The sequence below is a fragment of the Trachemys scripta genome, chromosome 8 (genome assembly GCF_013100865.1).
Source record: "Trachemys scripta elegans isolate TJP31775 chromosome 8, CAS_Tse_1.0, whole genome shotgun sequence".
Lineage (NCBI taxonomy): Eukaryota > Metazoa > Chordata > Testudines > Emydidae > Trachemys > Trachemys scripta.
In genome coordinates, this window is record NC_048305.1 from 31989831 (window position 1) to 32014369 (window position 24539).

General features: G+C 38.4%; 1 protein-coding gene across 2 annotated transcripts in view; it reads left to right on the forward strand.

Annotated features, from left to right (window-relative positions):
* RANBP17 (RAN binding protein 17) overlaps positions 1-24539 on the forward strand; it is a 251866-nt gene that overhangs the window by 126896 nt on the left and 100431 nt on the right. For both annotated transcript variants that reach the window (XM_034778119.1, XM_034778120.1), the window contains exon 15: positions 15843-15916. In XM_034778119.1, coding sequence (XP_034634010.1) covers positions 15843-15916 — 74 coding nt within the window. The remainder of the gene's footprint in view (positions 1-15842; positions 15917-24539) is intronic.

Genomic DNA, 24539 nt, shown 5'->3' on the forward strand with positions numbered 1-24539 from the left:
AATTTGGAACCAGGCATTCCACATTAGCTGGGGTTAAAAAAAAAGATTCCCAAACTAAAAATGTTTAGAGTCCAGACTGTCTTATCTCAAATTTGGAAGAATCTTTGAAATGAAGCTATGTCCCATAATAGAAACTACTTTATCCTGGGAAAATTTTCTGTGACAGTCCAGTGCACTAGATGTCATGCCCATTCATTTGGGGACCGTCAGTGTCTCTACGCAATTTGCAATAAACATCGAAAGAGGAGTTGGAAATAGAGAACCTTCTTGTGGAAATCAGTTAAATGTTCTGAGATGATTTAGATGAACACCTCCGTGCCTACCTTTTGATTCTTTTTCAGAGAAAAAAGCTACTCCATTTCCTCAGTACCTCACAGAGTCAAGAACTAGAACAAATTTTCAGGTGAAGTAAGTTACTCTTGAGAATATCTTGAGTGTCTGCAAGAACCATCAGGGTTTATAACTCATTATTTCGCAGTAATTATGTTTTTGGTTTTGTTTCTGTTTTGCTTTGTTTTGTTTTGCACCAGTTGTGACATGCTTAACATTGAAGTAGCTTGAATTAATCTGCATGGATGCCCTTGGAGCATGCTGCAAGAGCAGCTTCTGTAAAAGGAGGAAAATGTTTGAACTGGAAGATGTGTTTTCTTCTATGAAAATTCCTGCTCTGTTTTTCTAAAGTAAAAGGACAGGCAAGTTCTTTTCCCCAGAATCTTTCAGTCTATTCCATTTATTTCGGAAATCTTAAGGGATATTAGTGCAAGTGTGATAATTTCTTTACATAAGTGGGGTAGAGGAGGGCAGAAAGCATATCCATCTAACCAATGAGAAGCCAACGATTAGTTGACTATACAATTATCAGAGCAATAGCATGGTCAGTAGTGAACATTGCACAAGTTATATTATACATAACCATTTTCCACAGCCTGGAAATATTGCAGAATATACAAAGTTTGGATTATTCTCTGTGTTCATCAGCTCTTCGTAAAAGTACTCAAATCCTCCCAAGGTTAGGTTATTTTTATTGAGCTACTGGCAAACTTTTCCTGCATATTGTGGACTAGTATATGTATGAATAAAATAGAGTAGGTTTATAGGTTGTACTGGTATAACACTGTTATTACGTAATGATTATATAATATTTTAACATAGCTTTCTTCCTCTTGGAATTTAGTATGCATCTCTAAAATGTCATTTGAAGGATAGATAATTGCTTCATTCTTCTATCCCTTGCCGGTCCTCCAGAGCATGGAGAAAAGCCATTTATTACAGCTATATGACAGGTGGCATCAATATCTTCTTCACTGAATGCCATAGACTATGGAGTGTTCCAAGCTGGTTCAAAAGAACTAAAAGAACTATGGAAGGCCATAAGGAAGTGTTTGTATTATTATTTCTCCAGAGTATTCTCACTAGTGATGAGTTGTTACTCCAGGCTTGTAGATCTATGGAGAAAGCAGCCTTTTGGGAACACAATTTATATCTGAGCCATTTTTTTATGTCTGTTTAAGTATTAAATGATTTGTGTGAATTTTACATGTTATTGAATGTAAAAGACTTATTTATCAGAAGGTATTTAGCAAATGTTACATAATACAATATTTTAAACAAAATAATCTGTACTGGAAAAAAAGTTGGAATGAATATTTAATTTCTAGGTCTATTTTAGATACCCTATAAATATCATCATATCTAAAGACAGGATGCACAGAAAATGATGTTTTAAGTAACTGAAATATTGTGGGCCATCTTTGAGTGAATTCTCAAAAGTAATGGCACACTCTGTTTTATTATCATTCACCTACATGTTTTCCATGCACTTTATTCAGGAAGAGATTCAATGCTGGTTTGTTGAATGTTTGCTAATTTTTAGAATATTATTAGTTCACTGCTACCTATATAAACACCTAAATGTCTGTGCTAAGTCATAGCTGAATAATCAAAATTAATTTTTAAAATCTCGTTTTAAGATAAATGAAGTGTATAATAAATGTACAAGTCATCAGTACATACTGGACAAGTTAAGAGATTGTTTAGTTCTTAGTCTTTCAGATTCTCTGACATATAGATTAGTCTCGTATTTGAGAGTTTTCCATTATATATCATATACACATAATCAAATCTATCTTGTTGGTTTGAGAAGTCAGCAGAACATACTAAAAATATGCTCCATACATTATTAAAAGGCATTACTATCAATCATATTACAAACTGATTGCATCATGTAGAAAAGGGCAATCAAAATGTAGATGTAGTGGCTGCACATCTACAGATTCAGGCACTTAGGAACATGCACATGTGGTATTTGGCTTACCTCTGCATAGGAAATGACTTGATGCTACCTACTTGACTTATTTTGAGACACGAGCCACTATATCTCTTGGCATGTTAAACTGTTCCTGAAAGTTCTGGATGGTTCATTTTCCTTGGATTGACTCCTAGTGCTAAATCATTTATTTCTAAAATGAGTCACTTTATGGGGCTTGTGGTATACTGAATATCTGCATGCTTATGTACAAACACTTTCTCAATATATTTAGAAATTTAACAGTTAGCATTGTCACTGTAATGAGTGTGCAGATTGTCTATAGCAGATGTTTATTCTTACCTAAATGTCTGTTATGGTAAAGGAGTTTTCTACTAATTTAACATCTAAAAAAATGTCAGTGCACGGTGTGTCAGTGAAGGTGTCTCTTTGTTTCTACATATCACACAAAGTATTCAGATGATACTGAGTCAGATGCCTGTCCTCCTTCCATTGAAGTTAAAAGGAAGAGGGTTTCTACTTACTTCAGTGGGAGAAGGAGGAGGGTCCTAAATGGTCAAAGAGAGAAATCTGATGATTTAGCAGCTAGAATCTCAATATGTTGCTACGCATGAGAAATAATAATAAAGCTTTAAAGACTTGAGACAGATAAAAAAGGAAATTCTGAACCCAGCTATATCAACTTAGTCTTTTGTGCTTAGACATCATAGCACATACTGATGATTTGTCTGCTGAGCCCTCAGAACTCTGAGAAATCACACATACAGCACCAATTTCTGCTCTCAATAACACCTGTATAAATCTCCATTTCAGTCAGTGGAGTTACTCCAGCTTTACACTGATGTAAATGAGAGCAGAAATGAGCCACACCATACTTGCTCCAGTACATTGAAATAAATGTTTTAGATAGAGAACAAAGTGGCAGTCTTACCTGGGAATTGGTTTGCTTATGTATTTTGTGTCAGAAATGCCTGGTAATCAAAATGTTTAAGAATGTAAAATAAAAACACTAAAGTGGAAGTTAGATTGGCTCCTGTCTGGGCAGGGAGTTAGGCAGGCATTATGAAGTAGCTGCAAGAAAAGATTGAAAGAAGGGATTGTAACACAGCTGGACAACTCCTCCCTTATGAAAATAATAGGATAGAAAGAGAAAGTGTTGTGTTTCTTGCTTTCCCTATTTTCCAGCTGTGTAGTTGTATCTTTTCACTCCCATTCTTAGTTTATAAAAATCACTTTAACAAGACTGTGCTCCCCGCACATCAACCAGCACATAACTGTATTAGCAAAATTTGTGTTTAAATTATTTTTAAAATCTTTTCCTTAAACAGGAGAAAACGAATGTAGATGGTACAGTACCTCCATGATCCTATTTCTGAATAGCCAGTCTGCAACTATTCACTCTATTGTGATTTGATCAAAGTCGGCCCTCTTCTGTTTGTTGTATAGTTTCCCTCATTATCAACATTGGTGGTAGTCCACAGTTCTCTGAATGCAGGCAAGAGAATTTAGGGCATACTTCACTCCACATACCACTTGCAGCTATTGCCACATATTTCAGAGGACCCTACAGTAGAGGCTGAACTGCAAGACTTTCTGTACATTACCCAAATAATTATTTGTTGGGATTCCTGGGTTCCATTCACAGTTCTGCCATGGTCAGTTGTGCGATTATTATTACTTTTGTAACCTATTTAAATATTGATACATTTATATTCAGGATCCTTGCTGATTGAGCCAATGGGATGGATTTTTTGTATTTACCCATGCTATACTCACCTTAGGAGTTGCATACCCCATAATACTTACAGATAGTGTCATGTTTCAAGGCTAAAATGTCTGGGTTGGTCAATATCTGGTTTTAATCAATGCCTGATATTCGTATCATTCCCCTCCAACCCTTCCAAAATGCAGCTGTCAAGTATCTTAGGGCTTGTCTACACTACCGCACAGGGTAGATCAACTTCAGCTATATGAATAGCGTAGCTGAAGCCAGCATACTTAGATCTGCTTACCGCAGTGTCTTCACTGCAGTAAGTCGACTGCCGACACTCTCCCATTGACTCTGCCTGCGCTTCTTGTTCTGGTGGAGTACCGGAGTCAACGGGACAGCGTTCAGCAGTCAATTTATTGGGTTTATACAAGACCTGATAAATCGACCCCCGCTGGATCGATCGCTGCCCGCCGATTCGGTGGGTAGCGTAGACAAGCCCTTATTCATCCATAGATCAGACCACATCACTCCCCTTGCCTAATCCCCCACTGGCTTCCTCGGTTTAAACTTTTTGCGTGAAATCCTCATTCCATTAAAGTCAATGACAAAACTCCCATTGACTTCAGCAGGGCCTGAATTTCATCCTTTATCTTTGCCTTCAAAGCCCTACACTATTCCATCCCAATGAATGTGATTTTTAATGGTGTCTTTGTTCATTTCTCCAATTTCACCAACCTCAATACATCTGTGATTTCCTTGTCTCTCTGTCTTTGTGCCTTCTTCCCAGCATCCTCCTTTGCATGGAACATCTCCCTAGTCCAAATATGCCAGGCCCCTGCTCTCTCTTCATTTGTATCCCTTGTTAATGTCACACCTATTTTCTGACCCTCCACAAATGTGTATACTAAGTTATGTCAGACACCCCACATTTTTGCTTTGTTTAGTCCTTTCTCTTGGTTTCCTAATGGTTATGGCTTCTTTTTTCTGTTCCCTAAATTTGAGCTCATTTGGAGAATATTTTACCTTTATATTTGTGTCTTGTAGAGTGCTGAGCATATATGCGACATGTAAAGAAATAATACACACTACTCCAGGAAGGCCTCAATTACTCCAGGGAGTGGTGGTCCCGGTAAAGGGAGTGTAAAAGTGTCTTAGAGCCAAGTGCTCCACCCCATTTTCCACCAAGCACAGCGTAATCAGACTCTAGAATCTGCCCCATAACATCTCCATTAAATACATTAATAGTGATGTTGGAAATAAATCTTGGAAGGAATTTAAGATTATGCAGCACATTTACTAATATACTGTAGATAGTTAAAAGAAATTGAGCAAACTTTTTTACTGGAGACCCCTTTCACATCTCAAGCCTCTGAGTGCGACCCTCCTAATAAGTTAAATACACTGTTTAATATATTTAAAACCATTATAAATGCTGGAGGCAAATGGGGTTTGGGGTGGAGGTTGACAGCTCGCGACCCCCCCCCCGCATGTAATGACCTTGCGACCCCTGAGGGATCCTAACCCCCAGTTTGAGAACCCCTGCTATAAGTATATGTGTGGTTTTATTTTGGGGAGAGGGTGAGTAAGATTATTCTTTATACATAATTAAAAATGAATTGATATTTTAGAGGCATTATGTAGGAAGAAAGTTACATGGACAAAGCAATACCGAAGCCACTAATGTTACAAAAATAGCAGGAAATGGAGGAAATTAATAACAGGGCAATACTTTATAAATATGTTGTCATCATCATGATAGACAGTTTAAAAGAATGTATTGCTTAGCTTAATGATTTAGAAGACAATCAGATAGTAAAGAACAAGTGTATGAAAATAGCTGAGTACATCGACTAAAAAATAATATAGGACAAAAACAAAATGCACATCAGTTTGTACATAGTTTAGATGTAATTGCTTATACTAGTTGTAATAAGGCAGAACATTATTTAAGAGCAGCTTAATTAATTTAATATATACATATGGAAGGTATACAGATAATGAAATAAGATTACATTTAATGTATTTCAAAATCTGTTTTTCACCCAAAAATGGTTGCTTAGGGATCTATAAATATAATTCATTAAAAATAGGAATACTGGGTTTTTTGGCTGCATGTGATATAAATACATGTGATCATTATTGAAAACCGACTGGGAATGGTAGTTTTAACAATAAATAACTGCTAGTTTTGAGGAATATAATTGAAAAACCAATGTTCACCAAGGTGGTTTGAAGGACATCTTTGAAAATACATATTATTTAAACTATTTTTCACATAAATGATTTTTAACCAAACCATCTGCTAAATTTTATATTCAATTGTATACTTTTTAGGAAAAGCCTAAACAAGAAAGTTATTCTTTGTATGCTGTTTAATCTTATTCATAACCCCTGTTTTACCCTCAACTGTTAGGTAAAGGGTCAGATTTTACTAACGTGGCTAATAGGACATAAATACAGACATTTCACATGGTGTACCATGTAAATGTAAACCTTTGTAGTTACAAGTTTTTGTAGCTGGAGAATTGTTTTAAAAGGCATGTAATTTATTAGCTATCAGTAGCTGCTTTATTGCCTTGCCGCGCTGCAGTAATAAATAAAAGAAAGTGAACTGATTTTACAAATGGCACACAAGGTGCACATTTTGTGAAAAAAGTCTTTTTTTAAAGAATTGGCATTAAATCCTTTTTTTGTGATGACAAAGAGGCTAAGAGTGCAAACTGTATTTTCTGTTTATCGAAAACAGAGTCTTTTTTTCTCGGGGGCATTTTTTCCTATGATCATCAAGGGATTTCAAAAGCAATAAAGTGTGGAATCATTGTTCGACTTGAACAGTATTAAAACTTAGGTTTTAATTTCAGTGAAGTAATAAGATTTGAACCTGTCTCACATTACAGCACTGTAAGGCATTTAGCAATTGTATTTTAAAGGAGGTTTTTAAAATGCAGCTCACTTGTAAGCTAACTGTCTGTCTAGTAATTAATAGTTTCTCTTCAGCACAGGCTGTTGTGATCTTACTAGGAAATCTCAGTTTTTGTTAATAACAAATTATGATAATTGTAAGGATGTTAATTCTTAATTAGTTTAAACCTTCAGTCATTTTTTGCTCTTTTCTGAGAATTATTTTAAAATGAGGACAAAAGGAAAAAAGTGAAGTGTAAGGGATTCAACATAATTTTCAGCTTCCATTTTTTAAAAATGTGACACTACAGCTACCTGTACATTTCAATAAACTTTATTTCCTGATTAAGAAACTACTTCAGCCACCTGTCAAGAATGAATGAAGTATCTTATGCATACGCACTGCTTGTAAATCATGGATGTTAATTACTTTTACACAGAAGTACATGTAGGATAACACTGCATAGAAAGCTAACTGTTTCCTGTGCTCATGTGTTGACGCCTAGAACATTGAGACTTACTTGTACAGCTTAGAAAAGAACATAAAGGTTTAAAATATAAATGTTTCTTCAGATCAGCTTGACAACATATTGGCTAATGAGACAGTATTTACCATTGTGAATAGCAGTTGAAAATAATTACATGTAGTTAAAAGAAAAAGTTTACACAAAGATGCATGTTCAAAACAGCCATCAATGTTTAACATTTGAGTAGTGAGCTATGGCCTTTCATGATGATTTTGAACAGTAACTGCCTCCATTAGCCATAAGGTTTGTTTCTTTATTTTAGTAGATGGCCTAGATTGTAAATATTAGAGGATCTAAAATAAATCAACACATTATCCTAAGGATACAAAATGTAAGAGCTATTTGTGGTTGGAAACCTTTGACAGATAGTTTGGATGAAGCAGATGATTGCCCGCCTCTCGTATCTGGCCTCCATTGCTATGCCTGCAGGCAGTTTAGTGTTATAGTTGTATATTGATGTCAGGGTTACTACTGAGTGGCTAGCAATGACAGATGTCTATAATTACAGGCAATGCTTCCAGTATTTCAGAAGAGCCAGCCTATGTTGAACAATTATCTTATTTCTGGCTTGCCAAAGAGTGTTGTTCAAATTGCTAGTATTAGCTATGGGGACTGTAACACCTCCCCTAATGCCTTGGGATAAATGTGCAAAAAGCAGTCAGATATACAACTTAAATACAAAATCTTTTTAAAACAAGTGATACTGATAAGGTTCAAATACTTAGAGCTTGATGCTGAAAGGTGCTCAGCACCTGCAGATACTATTGAGGTCAGTGGGAATTGCACATGTTGAACACTTCCTATAAATAGACCATTATCATTTAAATGATTAGTTTATTATTTACATATATCTGACAAAATCGTAATGCATATCAGAGTTCTGAGTGTGCCATTGATCTAGATAAAGTTAAGCACTTACAGTAGAATTTAGTTTACCATCTTTTTATAGCTATAACTGCAAGTAGGAATATAACCCCTTGATATCACTAGTTTTGAATAAATGTAGCTCTTTCCCTTTGCAGTTTCTGACTGAAGTGAAATTTGCTCTCATGTCCATATAATATTGGTTAAACTCAATCATTAAAGGATATCAAAGCAGTATTTAGGTTTCCCATTAAATACCTGACTGCATATGAAACTTGAATCTCTGATCTGGTGCTGATCACCACCTGGAAACTGCTGCCACAGAGTGGGACATTGAAAGCCTACAAATTTAGGCAAGAAGGTTAGAAGGGTATGGGTATGAAATTAATAGAACTTTTGATGAGAATCACTAATATTTGATCAAATGTGCACCAAAATGCACATACTTAAACAGATGGAGGATGGAAGCCAGTGAGAGAATGCAATTAAAAAAACTCCACGATGGATAGTGACTAAGTAAATATACAAAGTATTATTTACAATTTAAATATATTTAAGTGGTTTACTTAATAGGGATGGATTTAACCAGGTGCTTAGAGTTAAGCATGTGCTTAAGTGCTTGGCTAAACGAAGGCCTAATAGATCAATTAAAATTTCTAGTAGAAAAAGAAAAGAGATCAAAAACTTAAATTATCTTCAATAACATGAAGGGCCATGGATACATCTTGTATATTGACCATCCAAATTACCGTTAAACTAGTGTCTGCTGGCATCTTCATTTAGATCAAGTGTAACCCTTTTAATGCTTAAGAATTCAATATTTTGCTCCAATATTGAACATCCAACTTCTTTTTATGATTATTACTCCAATATAAAGACAGAATGGAATTTGCTTTGTAGTCTTTTTACACTGGTTTCTTACTCTCCACTGTCACAATGCATCATAATTTTTTTAGCACCAAGTAGTAGATTCAGAAATGTCAATTTGTATAATTAAGCCTAATTTTCTGTTTCAGAGTGAACTCCTGCTCAGCAGTGCTTCTTACTTTTCAAGCTCTTAAACTGTGAGGTTGGGCAAAATTGGATTTTTTTCCTCTCAGTAATAAATAAAAATGAAAACTTTGTCCAAAGAATATGGTGCCTATATTTGGGCTGCACCCATAACCATAGGCCTGGTCCAGTAGCAGTCCCAATAGTTTTGCACTAAGCATGAGAAATACAAATCACTCTCCAAAGAAACTCCTTATTCTCCTCAGTGTGCCTTCAAGGTGGGCAGATACCTTCAAGATGGAAGGCAGGGGGACAACAGAGACCTTGGGAAGAGATTGGAAATATCAAAGGCAGGATGAGGAAAATGAGTGGATTTCACTCCCCACTTCAGAGAAATTTGATTAAATAAAAAGCAATTTCCATTAAAAAGAAAAAGATTCTCTCAAGTGGGAAGTGCACACTTCATATGGACAGGTGGGGAATTTGCAATCCTGGCACCATGGTTTCCTGTGAATCCTGTTCCTCCAAGTAAGCTAATGGGAGTGGGACAAGAACAACCCATGATGGTAGTATTAAGTGCTGATATCATCAGAAGCTGTGCAGATGACCACATCATTTCTATCATTTCTGATAAAACATTCCCCCAGTGTTGTGGGGAGAGAGCACCCTTGATGCTGGCACTGAGTGAAAGGGATGTTCATACATATATGTACAGTATGCTCAGGCTTCTTCCTCTGATGCTACAGCTGAGTTGCAATCACAGTATTCTGATTATTATAGTCACTAACTACTATTTTAAAATGTCATTTTATAGAATGCCTATGCCAGGCAAAGGATCCCTCTATGCCATTTTTATTAAACTCGATATTCATCCAGTATATAAATGTATCATGCTATTCATGTCATCAGTACCCTTCCTCCTCTGCTAGTTGGGTTGGGGAGCAGGTGGCAACAAATGGGAGAATGGTGTTTTGATGCCCCCCAGAGGGTCACCTCGTCCCCTGTTCTCACAGATTCTGGTTGAAAGTTGGTCATAAATACCTATTTTACTTTCCAACCCTCCTCCCACCCCTACCCCCACCATATCTGTATCGTATTCCTAAGTTAGGGAGCTAAACGTGCAGCTAAAGAGGAAATGGCTCACTTCAATACTCAGCATATTCTGTTGGCCTGGTCTCTGAGCTGGAGATCTTGAGATCTCACTTTTTAAGACAAGTCCCTGTCCATGTTGTAACTGTTCAGGAATACAGGCATTCTTGGTGACATAGTTCAGGGCCTCCACAGTATTCTCCTCTTTGTGCTCAGATACAGGTAAATGAGTTCGGAAAGCTTGAATTATTATCTCAGTCCCTTCTCCTTACTGTCCTGAATGGCGTTTAGCCTGGTAGTCAATTCCTTGACCTATTTAGTAGGGAAGTTAGCAGTTCTGTCCTGTATGTTTGTCTCTATGTGTCGTGTTCTTTTTCTCTTAGCTTTTTAGACCAACTATTTAAACCTGGGAGCTCATATTTTCAAAGTCATTGAGAGGGGATTTGGAAGCTCAGTTCCTGTTGATTTTACTGGGAATTGGGCATACAATTCCCTTAGGCAACTTTGGAAATCTCATTTTGGGTGCCTAAAGACACCTAAATCTATATTTAGGCACATGTATTTTTCAGATTTTCAGAAGCCTCTAAACATCAAGCCATTTAATTAGGTGTCTAACTTAAGCACTCAGCTCCTGACCTGGGATGCACTGGTAGGATATGTAGGGACTGGGCTGGCTCCACTAGCCCCTTCATAATAAATGCAAGATTCCAAACTAAGGGCTAGGTAAGTGACCAGCATACACTTGAGGAAGGCTCATACTGCTCCTTTTTGGAAAAATAGTGAGGAGTGTTCCAGAGTAGTTCCCCACCCCATCCCACTCCTCCCCTCCCACCTCTTCTGCATTAACATCATGGCTCAAGGCTAAGCTTGCAGCTGTTACCACTTGGCTCCTGCCCAGCTGGCTTAAAAATAGTAAAGGCCTAGTTTTGCCCTCAGCATCTGATGACAAAATACTTTAATGTTGTGTTCTACATTCGTACTTGTTCTCTGTAGCAAGGCCTGGAGAGTATCAGGAAATTATAACATCTTAAGCATTTATTGTGTGCCTAAGGGTAATAACTTTACTGTAGTTTTCTAAAGATTCATTATCCAGAATCTTAATTCATTATAACATCTTTTATGAAACATATAGAATCAACATTTTCTTGTATTTTCTTATTTGCACAGTGTGTGAGATTCATTTCTCTGTTTTAATTTGTTTCATGTGGTGCATTTGAGTACATTCCATACAGTGCCGTTATTGAATTTCTGTGACTGTCATTATATAGCCATACAACCTTTAGGAACTCATATTCTGAGTTTCCCAGTTCTGTAATCTGTTTCACATTTAAGGATTGACATAATTAGCTTCTTCAGAGTTATAATGATAGTTCCAAAAAACAAAGCTAAACATATCTAGGGCCAAAAGATTACATGAGCATAGAGTAATAAAACTTTAATTTTTACAATACTTTCTATATTATATCTCTATATTTTCTTAAACTATAATTAAGTTCAAGCGAGTTGCTTCATGAAATGTTGTCTCTGCCCATGTATTTATATATTTCTCCCTCTTTTTCTCCCTTCCTGTTTTATAGTGTAGCAAATAAACTTCAAATTAGTTGGGGGGGAAAGAGTAGCAATATGTAATTTGAGTAGCTGATGAATTAGAGTGTCTTTTGGATCACAGAATATGCCCTCACTTGTTTACAAGCTCAGCTGTTGTCTACTGTAAACCTCTAAGTACTATTGAGTTAGTGTTAATGGTACAGATGAAGAAAGTATATTTTGACATTTAGTTCACAACATCCTCATCCCACACGTGCTCCTTTCCCTCTGACAATATTATTCATTTACTACCCTATTTACTGTGCTGGCCACATGCCTTCCCTTCACTATCATGCCCATTTCTCTGTTGCTTGATTACTGTGTTATCTGTCACTTGCTTATTGTGTGAAATCATAGAAACAAAGATCCTAGCCAGTGCTTTCTTTATACAGTCTTCAGTCTGCGTGGCAATGAAGGAGTCTCTGTCAATGTAGGATGAAGTTACAGCCTGCCCATATTTTCATCCCATGAGCTCAGCTTGCAGAACGGCTAAGTCCAGAATTAAATTGGGAACCTCAAAACTTGGTGTTGTTTCATTTTCTTATTGTGAAGTTCAGTTACATTATGGTGATATTACAACATGACCACACAGCTCTATAACCTGATGCTGGGTCTGCATGTGAATTTGCGATATTGGGCAAGGCTGGGAAAAGAGTATTCAAAATTCTGAAGATGGCAGAAAATTAATTATTCCTTTGGTGGTTTCCTTCCAAATTATGATTAATCCTCCCACTAATGTAAGTGTTATAAAAGGGCCTGAATGCATCAGTATTGGTGCGATACTGCTGCCTAGGGTGATTTAGGATGCAGGTATTTCATGAAAGTATGTCCCCATGCAATTCTTCTGTGGCTCAACCCAACTGAGTACATATATGGCACCTATATTTAACCCAGTGAGAGAAATCGCAAGAACCTGATTCAATTTTAAATTGGAAGTTTAAAATGAGGGCACTTCAAGGGACCATGTCACATCACCCGGAGGCCCAACTGGCAATATTACCCTCTGCTCCTTGAATACATTCCATAGTCTTCCGTTAAAATTTTGTAACTCATTGAATGTCCAAACATAAAAGCTGACTAATGACTACCTTCAGGAGTCCGAGAAAATGGTACTTACCAATGTTTGCATTCTGTTGCTATGGAGGCCAAAACTATGGAGTTTCTCAACGCAAAAGCGTATTTTGTTTTGGGTTATGATGTCACTATATATGTTTAAAATTTTGTAGTTTCAGAACAAACCTTAAATCCAAGTAAGACTGTGTAGTTGACTAATATCTCCGATACTGTATAAGGATATTGCCACTTTCCTCTCGAAATGGCAAATTTTAATATTTGGCTGAGAAGGAAAAGATTACTGGGGTACAGAAGGAAAGCTAACCTAAAATGTGACATAACTGCACTATTACGTTCTCCGCACCGTAGGTGGAGAAGGAATTGCTTGAGTCTGGGAAATGTTGGAACACAAAACCAGCATGCAATGTTGGAACCAGCAAACCCTGGTTTTGTTCAGATTTTTGTGTGTGTGTGTGTGTGTGTGTGTGTGTGTGTGTGTGTGTGTGTGTGTGTGTGTGTGAGAGAGAGAGAGAGTATGAAATAAGTGGTGCTGGCAGTGACACCTATGATTAAGGTTGTCTAACGATTTTTTATATCCGTATTACCTAGTGTTTATTGAAGATGGGTTTTAACCACTTCATTATCTACTTGCAAATTTGCTAAAGATTTATGTCATCTTACAAAATGTGTAGTAGTCATTAAAACAAGCACAGTATTCATACACTGACTTAAAATGACCCTGTCACATGTGAAAACAAATCAAATTGTTGCTGTTAATGAGCTTTTCAATTTACTATTCAGTGGATCAGATAAGTAGATTTAAGAGGTAATGATCCTGTTTAGCACTCAAGCTTGGCTGTCAGATCCTAGTAGTTGAAGAAAATCCTCAGGGACAAAAGCGTTGACACCGTTCTTGATGGGATAATGGGAATCAAAGCTAATGGATGATAAAAGGAGTAGTAAGAGTTACACGGATAATTGTGGATTAAAGCACTGCTCTTTGTCAACATTGACTGCTGTTCCAGTATTTTATTTGGTAAACTCTGATGTGGTGAGAGCCTCGTTTGACAACAGAACACAATGCTAATATAGCAGGTGAGCACTTGTGCTTGCATTTCCTATCACAGGAAGGAAAACATCTGAATATCAATATATGTTAGTAAGGAACGCAAACCTTTCTGGTGAAAAGATTTGATGTGGAAAAAGTAGAAAACAAATACAGAGGTTAAACTTTTGCACACACAAAATTGGATAGTATAACTTGTTTCAGTGGCATAGTATTTACAATTAAAGTACCAGACTGTGTGTTTTGAATATTAAATATATTTAAATATTTGACATTACTTTTTTCAAGGTATTTGGAGGGATTGTACTGTCTATAATAAAGAATTTTAGTATTCCAATTGTCTAGTTCACCAAAGATTTTGTCATTATATGATAGTCCTATTAAAAGTTGACATTTTTACTTATACTGGAAATAAATATATCCTTGCTGGCATCTCCAGTTATTGCACAAATTGGATTTTGTCATGACTTTACTGCATTCCGATTTGAAATCTGTAGGATATGAAAACATATCTACTTACTCCATCATAGAGTTAAATACTGGCATTTCCTAAGAGTGACTTGATGGGGTGGCATCACTAGCAGCAGTGGAAATAGGTATAAACAAGTCTGATATCCTCCCAGAAGTATTCAATATCTGTAATTCATTGCAATTTATAAGTGTGATAAGTAACGTTTCAGAATAAAATTGGCAGCTAGATGGCACCAGTCTTTCATCATTGGGTGGCTTAAGTTACACATGTTGTGACTTTGGTGCTCTCATCCTAGATCTTAATACATACTTGCCCTGAGCACATAATATGGCAGAATTTCATACAGTTGGTACTCCTTTCTTTGGTGGGATTTAGGGTTAAAATAGGAATACTTCAGGACTGAACTAAAATGCACTAGTTGGTAGAGTGGTGTTTGGCCCAAGTCTTTAATGAAAAGCAGGGGTGCTGTAGCTCAAAATGAGGTGCACTGGCAGAACAATATGAAGAATTTTGCCAAGCGCCTATTCTCACTGTTTCAGATTCTAGTAGAGTTCTATTAAGTAATTACTTTCGTGGTCACTAAAAATGTCACCAAAGTTTGTCAAGAACATGCAGTAATGCTAACTGTGAGACATAATGCTACTGTATCTGACTTGACCTGCCGATTGATAAGTCATAATAACAGATCCCTCTAACTGGCAGAATATAAGGAAAACTTGAGAGTTAATCAATGTCCTGGACCTGGAATGAAGGGTGATTGAAAACCACACAACTTAATGTCTTTACGTTACTTGGAAGGAAAGGGAAAGCCCACAATTGGATAACTGGGGAATGCGTAGTTCTACCTGATTACATCAGTGAAAATGCAACAACTTAACAAATGTAAGCTAAGGTGCGGGAGCAACATTTACACCGATGCTGCTAAGGCTAGAGAGTGGTGGAAGATATTGCTTTGCTGCACCCCATTGAGGCTGCTTATAAAGCGCCATTACCTCCATGAGAGGAGGTGGTTTGCTCACTGAACCACAGAGTAAGTGCATGCTTATAGTGAGTATTTACCACATCTGTTTGGGAGGAGATGGTTAAGCAGGGGTGAGTGAAAATCTGTTAGCCCCAAATTCCTGAATCTGGAGGATGAGAGTCATCTATACACGTGATTTAGCCAGGGCCAGATGGATTTAGAGAATAACCTACATTCATGCTTGTGCCCTTTGCCTGCATAAACAGAATGTGGAGGGCATAATATATTTTTGATATAACATTTTTGATACTTGTAAATGTCTATAATGTGTTACTGTTGAAATGTTTATTTTCAGGTGTATGCCCGAATGTCAGAAGTCTTAGGAATAACAGATGACAACCATGTTCTAGAAACATTTATGGCAAAAATGTGAGTTCTATTCTATACATTATTTTGTTTTGTCTTTAATGTTTATCCATAATCAAAGTTTAAATATTAAATTCCCGGTTGAATTTTAATGAGAATAATTCTAGGTGTTTTCAGAAATAGTTTTAAAAATTGAGACATGGGGTAAAATTTTCAAAAGAGCCTAGATGCCACTATAAAGAGACTTTGGGCTCCTAACTGCTGCCTGTCAATGGTACTTAAGCTCCTAGGTGCCTAAAACGCTTTTGAAAATGGGATTGAGGAGCCTTGACCACTGATACTCTCTTTTGAAAATATTGCTATTGGTCATTATGATCTTCAGTGTGTGTGCGTACACATGCTCCACACACATCTATCCTTTTTCTCTGTGGCTTAGCCTGCTAGGCCACCGGGCTTTCCTCTCACTTGTACACTGGGCAGTCCTCTCACTTTTACACTAGTAACAGCCAGGAAAGACAAGCAGCCAAACGGAAGTAACTTCACTCTCTTTGGTGGCAGCTCATCCTTATCTCCCCAGTTTGATATTCACCTCATTACAGTACAGATGCTGGGAAGTGAGCGCTACATCTTGCTTGTAGTCAAACTCCAGAATTTTCAAAAGAAAAGAGTTGGAAGCTCACTGAATGGGGCAAAATCCCTCCCTTAAGAAAATATAGATTCAGACAGGGATGAGACCATGAATGACCAAGGTTTGTGAAGCAGCTATGGAAGATTATAACCACCAGCCCTCTCTCTTGTGATACTTGCCTGAATAAATTAATTCTACCTGGCATCACAATGTTCAAATAGATTTTTTTATTCTCCCTCTAAGAATACCTCTAAAAATTATCAGATATCTTCATGTCTGTTCTCAGGCACCCTCTGTGGTTTCCTGGGGGCAGACTTTTCTTTTTCTCATGTCCAGCAAGCCCCAGAAAAACTTCCAAAGTTTCGGCTTTTACAAGTTATACACTGTCTTTCTGCCTATATCAAGGCTCGATGGATTCCCTTCTGAGGCAGAGAGGGTTTCCTCTGAAACTGAGGTTTAACCCCTGAAGCAAACCAAAAAAGTTTCTCGGGAAGAATAGGAATATCTGCTCCAAAATGTGAAGGCCCCCATGAAAACACAGATTCTAAAGGTCTCCTTGTGTTCCTGGGAATGGAAGAGGATAAGAGCACCTTTCCTTTCTATCCCTCCCAAATTGGCTTCCTCTAAATCTGGTCTATATAGACTTACAAATGGTTTTCAATAGGGCGTTGTCATTGCTAGGAAAACACCCTACTAGAACCATAAGATTAACCGTGACCAGTTGATACAATACTAAATATAACAGTAATAAATCACCAGGACCAATGGTATTCACCCAAGAATTCTGAAGGAACTCAAATGTGAAATTGCAGAACTACTAACTGTAGTCTGTGACCTATCATTTAAATCAGCTTCTGTATTAAATGACTGGAGGATAGCTAATGTGACACCAATTTTTAAAAAGGGCTCCAGAGATGATCCCGGCAATTACAGGCTGGTAAGCCTGACTTCAGTACTGGGCAAACTGGTTGAAACTATAGTAAAGAGCAAAATTGTCAGACATAGATGAACATAATTTGTTGGGGAAGAGTCAACATGGTTTTCGTGCCTAACCAATCTACTAGAATTCTTTGAGGGGGTCAACAAGCATGTGGACAAGGGGGATCCAGTGGATATAATGTACTTAGATTTTCAAAAAGCCTTTGACAGGATCCCTCATCAAAGGCTCTTAAACAAAGTAAGCTGTCATGAGATAAGAGGGAAGGTTCTCGCATGGATTGGTAACTGGTTAAAAGATAGGAAACAAAGGGTAGGAATAAATGGTCAGTTTTCAGAATGAAGAGCGGTAAATAGTGGTGTCCACCAGGGGTCTGAACAGGGCCCAGTCCTATTCAATATATTCATAAATGATCTGGAAAAAGGGGTAAACAGTGAGGTGGCAAAATTTGCAGATGATACAATATTGCTCAAGATAGTTAAGTCCCAGGCAGACTGCAAAGAACTACAAAAGGATCTCACAAAACTGGGTGACTGGGTAACAAAATAACAGATGAAATTCAATGTTGATAAATGCAAAGTAATGCACATTGGAAAACATAATCCCAACTATACATATAAAATGATGGGGTCTAAACTGGCTGTTACCAGTCAAGAAAGAGATCTTGGAATCATTGTGGATATTTCTCTGAACACATCCACTCAATGTGCAATGGCAGTCAAAAAAAACAAACAGAATGTTGTCAAGTATCAGAGGGGTAGCCGTGTTAGTCTGAATCTGTAAAAAGCAACAGAGGGTCCTGTGGCACCTTTGAGACTAACAGAAGTATTGGGAGCATAAGCTTTCGTGGGTAAGAACCTCACTTCTTCAGATGCAAGTCAGAATGTTGGGCATCATTAAGAAAGGGATAGATAATAAAACATAAAGTATCGTATTGCTTCTATATAAATCCATGGTACGCCCACATCTTGAATACTGTGTACCCATCTTGAATACCCATCTCAAAAAAGATATATTGGAATTTGAGACCAAATGGAGTAAAACTAGGAATCAGAGGAGGGGCCATTCTATCAAATATAGATGCTTCAGTTTGATTGGCTGACTTTCCTTCTGTTGCTACCAATGAGAGGAAAATTTTGTGGCCTGTGCCCTATGACCAACTCTCAGAAAACCAATTAACAGGTAAAAGGATAAGTACTACATGCATTTAATTTTGTCATGTATGTCTTTGCATAAGCAATGTAAACTAAGCAGTAATGAAATCCTATGTATATGCTTAGCATTTTAATGCCATCTTGAACACTTCTGAAAAAGTTTAAAAAACAATCCTAGTTTTACATGACATGTTCTGTATTTTTCTCATTTCTCCTCCTCCATGGTTTATTACATTTGTATGAAAATAGTATCTTTGTTTATGAACTGTTCATTGATTGCACTGGAGATAATTTTGGTATCACAAAAGGAGTATTATTTCTTAAAGTGGAGAATAAGAAGTAAATACTATTTTCAAATGACAAAAATCTATTTTCTGTACACCTTTTTATGTCCCTAACCATTAAAATAAACTGTCTACTTACCAACAATAGTGTGTTTAGTGTAAATCTGAACTAGAGTCCATAGTATACTGACACAGCAAATAAAACATTATGGGTCAGTCTTGACTGCCAACATTTCTGTTGCTTTATTCCTAGGCCTAATCTGAGCAGATTCTGCCATCTGTGCCAAATAGTCTGCATGTTTTGTACTATGGACGCATGACTACACTGAGATTACCAGTCACTTTCCCTTGTGAGCCAAGTCAGTATCTTAACACAGGGGTGGGGAATCTACGGCCCACGGGCTGGATCCAGCCCACTGCTTTATTTCATCTGGCCTATGACAATTCTCCGCGCTTTGTGGGCTGGAAGCCCCAAGCCTTATCACCCCTCATGGGATTGGAGCCGTAAGCGCCAGCTCGCCCCGCCGAGGGGGAAGCTATGGTTGCCAAACCATTAAAAGTCCAGTCGGCTCTGCGCAGCTCCTGGAAGCAGCCGACATGTCCCTACGGCCTAGGCGCAGGGGTGGTCAGGGAAGCTCTGGGTGCTTCTCCAGTGCCAGCTCCCATTGACCAGGAACCACGGCCAATGGGAACTACAGAGGCGATGCCTGCAGGCGCGGGCAGCATGTACCGCGCAGAGCCACCTGACCATCCCTGCGCCTAGGAGGCGGACATGCCAGCCACTTCTGGAGACAGGAAGCCTGCCTTAGCCCTGCTGCGCCGCAGACCGGGGGCCACCTGAAGTAAGCACCACCTGGCCAGAGCCCGCTCCCCAAACCTCCTGCCCCAGGTTGGAACCCGCTCCAGCACCCTAACGCTCTCCCAGATCCTGCATCCCCACCTGCAGCCCAACCCCCTGCCCCAGCCATGAGCCCCCTCCCGCACCCAAACTCACTCCCGGAACCCACACCCCACCCCTCTGCCACAACCCTGAGCCCAGTCCCGCACTCCAAATCCCATGGGCCCAGCCTGGAGCCCCCTCCTGTACTCCAAACCCCTCAGCCCCACCCCAGAGCCCTCACCGTAATCCCCTGCCCTAACCTGGAGCCCTGTCCTGCACGCTGAATCCCTCGTTTCTGACCCCACCCCAGAGCCTGCAGCCCCAGCTGGAGCCCTCACCCCCACCCGCACTCCAAACCCTTGCCCCAGCCCAGTGAAAGTGAGGGAGGGAGGGGGCTGGAGTGAGTGGGTGGCAGGGCCTTGGGGAAGGGGTGTTCAGTTTTGTGCAATTAGAAAGTTGGCAACCCTAAGGGAAGCCCTGAGCCTCCGCTGCAGCCCCATGCGTCTGGAACCATGAGTGCCGCGCACTCCCCTCCCCCACCAGCCCGGCAGGGCTGTTTGTGGCCCGCAATCTGTGGGTCAATGGCCCCTGGTAGAAAAAATGTTCCTCACCCGTGTCTTAACCCAAATCTGTAGATTAGAAAGCCATTAACTCTCTGCACAGGCTAGACCCATTGACAGGGCCGGCTTTAGTAAGTGCGGGGCCCGATTCGAATACCCGGCGGCGGTCTGAGTCTTCGGTGGCACTTTGGCGGCGAGTCCTTCACTTGCTCTGGGTCTTCCGCGGCACTGAAGGACCCGCCGCCGAAATGCCGCCGAAGACCCAGAGCAAGTGAAGGACCCGCCACTGACGTGCCGCCGAAGACCCGGACCGCCGCCGGTGAGTAAAAAAATTAAAAAGGCGCCTAAGTTAGGTGCTCTTCTTTAGGGCACGGGCCCCTCTTAGGCGCGGGGCCCAATTTGGGGGAATCGTCCTAAAGCTGGCCCTGCCCATTGATCTCACTTTTTTCTGTGTAAGGAAAATGTTAACACTCGTGGTAAATATATTTTTTTTTAATACTGTGTTCTTCATAAATACCATTGTGATTGACATTAAAATGCCAGTGTTTCTGTGCATTTGCATGGTGGTATGTAAGGCATGACAGTTGCTGTTTTGTTAATGCACAGTGTTATCTGATATAGCACCCTTATTTGCTATTCAGAGGGATAATGCTTCCTCTTTAATGGCAAACACTGTCTTTCATATCAGAAAGGGGGAGAAATACATTCGTAATGTTGAAGTAATACTTCACCGTTGCAATCTAACATTAGAACTATTGAATACCCTTGAGATCATGTTAACTACTTTTTCATCTAATCATGAAATAGCAGTTTGTCTATAGTACTAGAGTCTTGAAAGAAGTTGTCAAGACACTTAAAATGTGTGAAGAAAATATTCTATACTTAAATACTGTGGGAGGAACATAGGGAACACAAATATAATGGTTTGATATGCAATGGTCAAACAAGTGGTGATCCTTCATGACATTAATGAATTTTTGTATTCCACTAATTAGGGGTCTTGCACCTCCTCTTGTAGTAGCTTGCTGGTTCTTATGACAAACTTAATGTCTGGTTGCCATGTGCAGCATTCCTTCAAGTCTGATGTGACCTTAGTTGTGACTGAAGTGAACCACATTTCTCTTATCTTGGTTTTTAACACATTTTCTACTTAACTATCTGGTCTTAATATCAACATTGGGTCATCTTCATTCATATAGTCTTAAATTTCTCCTTTTGATTGCTTTAGCATGAACTTCATGATGCAGAACTGGTCAGCAATATCAATTGATCAATTCTTCAATCACGTTAATAGTGAAAAAGCTGTTTTACATGTATCTGATACCTGCCAGTAGCACTGGTGATATGAGCTAGCTATTGTTTGCCAAGTGATCTCAGCCATATTCAATTCATGTGTTAGAAGTTGTCTTGAGTAGCCATTCCTCAAAGAATTGAAGTATTTTCTGAGGTTGGTCACCACAATTAGGTTGTCTAAATTCTGATAATCATTTCAGTTAATTCTATCAATTCATATTGCTAATTGTAGATCTTCCATTATCCTTCCATTGGAAGTAATTTACCAACCTCCTTTTGAACTTCTGGACATCACTTTCTAAGGGCAGGTTTTTATACACCCATGTGGCCACTCATGCAGTGAAAGTATCTATTATCAGCCATAATCTTATAGCTGTCCCATCTTGGATCCAGTGAATCTTGGATTTCACAAGGAAGCCCTTTTAGTTTCCACTGTCCTTGCTTAGCTTCACCAGTGCTCAAGAAAGTTGATCTTCATTTGAAAAACACTAAGGCCCAGATTTGGGCAGTGCTGTGCTCAGTGTTACATTGCCTAAGTCTCATTTTCAAGAGAGATTTAGACACTTATGAGCCAAAATCCCAATGAGATTTAGGCTTGTAGAGATGTAGGCTCCTAAATCTATTAGGCATTGCAATGCTGAATGCAGCAACACCTAAATAACTTTAAAAATCTGGACCCTAGTCTCAAAATAAGTTCTTCTGGCTTTATGTGTCTTATATCACGGCTAAACTCATAGATTTATGTACTCTTGTGACACAGCTATGTAAACTCAACTACTCTTCAGCTTTTATTTAGAGTTAGATTTGGGCATATTCAGTTGTGATTGGTCACTGGTTTATGAAAAAAGAATTAAAGTTTGTCAAATTCTTCATTTCAAACATTAATTTGTTTAGCATGTTGTTTGTGAACCCATCCTGATCTCTGCAAATATTACGTTGTTTAAACTTGTCACATAGTTGTGGTAATTAATTATTAGTCTTTGGAGTCACAAAATGTTTGTTCATATTATCTGGTATTTGTTTTACATGATTGGTTATCAGAGTCACATAGTATTGTTTCTGCTCCCTGATAGGATAACTGAAATGAGCCGAGTGAATAACTAATAACAAACATCTCCTGTGAATGTATGGATGAATCCAGTAATTATCTATCTGGGGTACATGTACACATATATATTTTTTTCCCTAGGGTGCTTGTCTTCATACTATCTAAGCACCAAATATTCATGGAAAATTCAGGATTTGTGAACATGTTCCCAAATACCCAGCAATTGCCTATTTGCTTGTGAATAGCCAATATGACCCCATGAATCATAGCAAACTACAACTCAAATATTTTATTTGTGAAGGTATTTTGAGTTTTTTTAACTATTTGCATTTACCCAGCTCTAGTGAAGAGTTATATTCACTCAATGTCCATGTGCCACAAGGAGTTCTGAACTGTAAAAGATGATAACCTGCAAAAAATAATTAAAGCATGAGTATATAGAGCTCTGTTGCTAGCATATTGCCCATTTCCTCCTTGTTACTAAAACACATATAGCACACTATGGCTGAGATTTCCATAGACTTTTAGGTGGTTTGGATGCCCAATTTTCATTCATTTGAATGGGAATTGAGAATCCAATATTTGAAATTTTCAGCCTAAAATATTAAATTGTGGTTTTGTCTCTTTGAATTTTAAAACTCATATTGTATAAAAGTGACCAAAATAATCTTAATTGGTCACTAAGAATATCCCTATACTATGAGACTTGGGTTGTTCAGCTATTTTGAAATTTGGTTCATGTCATCCATAGTTAACCTTCTTCAACGTTTCGAGTGTTTGTCTATCCTTCAGATCCACATAAAAATAAATGTCACAATATGCATATATAGCCTTTCAAAATCATGATTTTATTTGCACATCATCTCCGTTTTTGAAATACTTATACAGGTTTCCACCCTCCTCTTCTTCATTTAAGGTAGCAAACAGTAATACAAAGCTTATAGTATTATAACAGGTATGCATGCAATGATAACTTGAGGAGGCAACCACCACCTTGTGACCCAAGTAGACTTGCAACTCTCTTCCTGCTCACACCTATGCCTCAGTCCTTCAGTCTCCCCTTTCCCACATTCACTGTACACTATGGTACATTCCTTTCCTGATTCTTCATAATTGTCTCATTTGCTCCCTTCCCTAGAGTTCCCATCCCATTCCCAATGAAGTAGTAACCTCCAGAGTTTACTATAGTACTTTTTTCTGTAAGCTCATCATGCAGTCAGCACCATGGACAGCTCTAACAGCAGTGTGGGTTTAAAGTTCTGGATTCACTTATTAAGAAGACATGGTGAGAATGATCAAAGGAAGGAAAGGCAGTAGAAAATTGTTGAATAGTTCAGAAAGATTGAGTGGAAAGACACGTTTACATCCATCATTACCCGTCTTCATTAATATGATATCCCTAATTATGCAAACTTTGACAGTAAGTGTTCACTAGTCAGAATAGTCTTAATTAAGATGTTTGTATGTTTACCTATGTTTACATATAAAATATGGGGGTAACTGGTTTTGGTTAGGATTCGAGGTAAGAGAAGAAGAAGTTGGGAGGGGGGAGGTATTCAGGTTTTTTTAAATATTCAGCCTAAAAATAATAAGGCAAATAGTTTCAAAGGTACTACATTAAGAAAAGCATAATCTTTGATATGATGATCTGACCACAAAATGAAGCAGTTTTTACCTTAGACAAAATATCATTAAAGTAGTGCTCACAGGTAGTAGGGCTTACAGGCAGTCTGAAGTTCCTCTTCTCTGGTACAGTCTCAGAGGCCTGAGTTTGGTTATTCTGGGTCTAATACTGGTACTAATACTATATATTTGTGTTACCAGAATAACTATAAACCTTGCCATTTGGATGTTGTCTCTTTTCCAGTTTATAAATACTGGAACAATGTTAGTGACACTGTT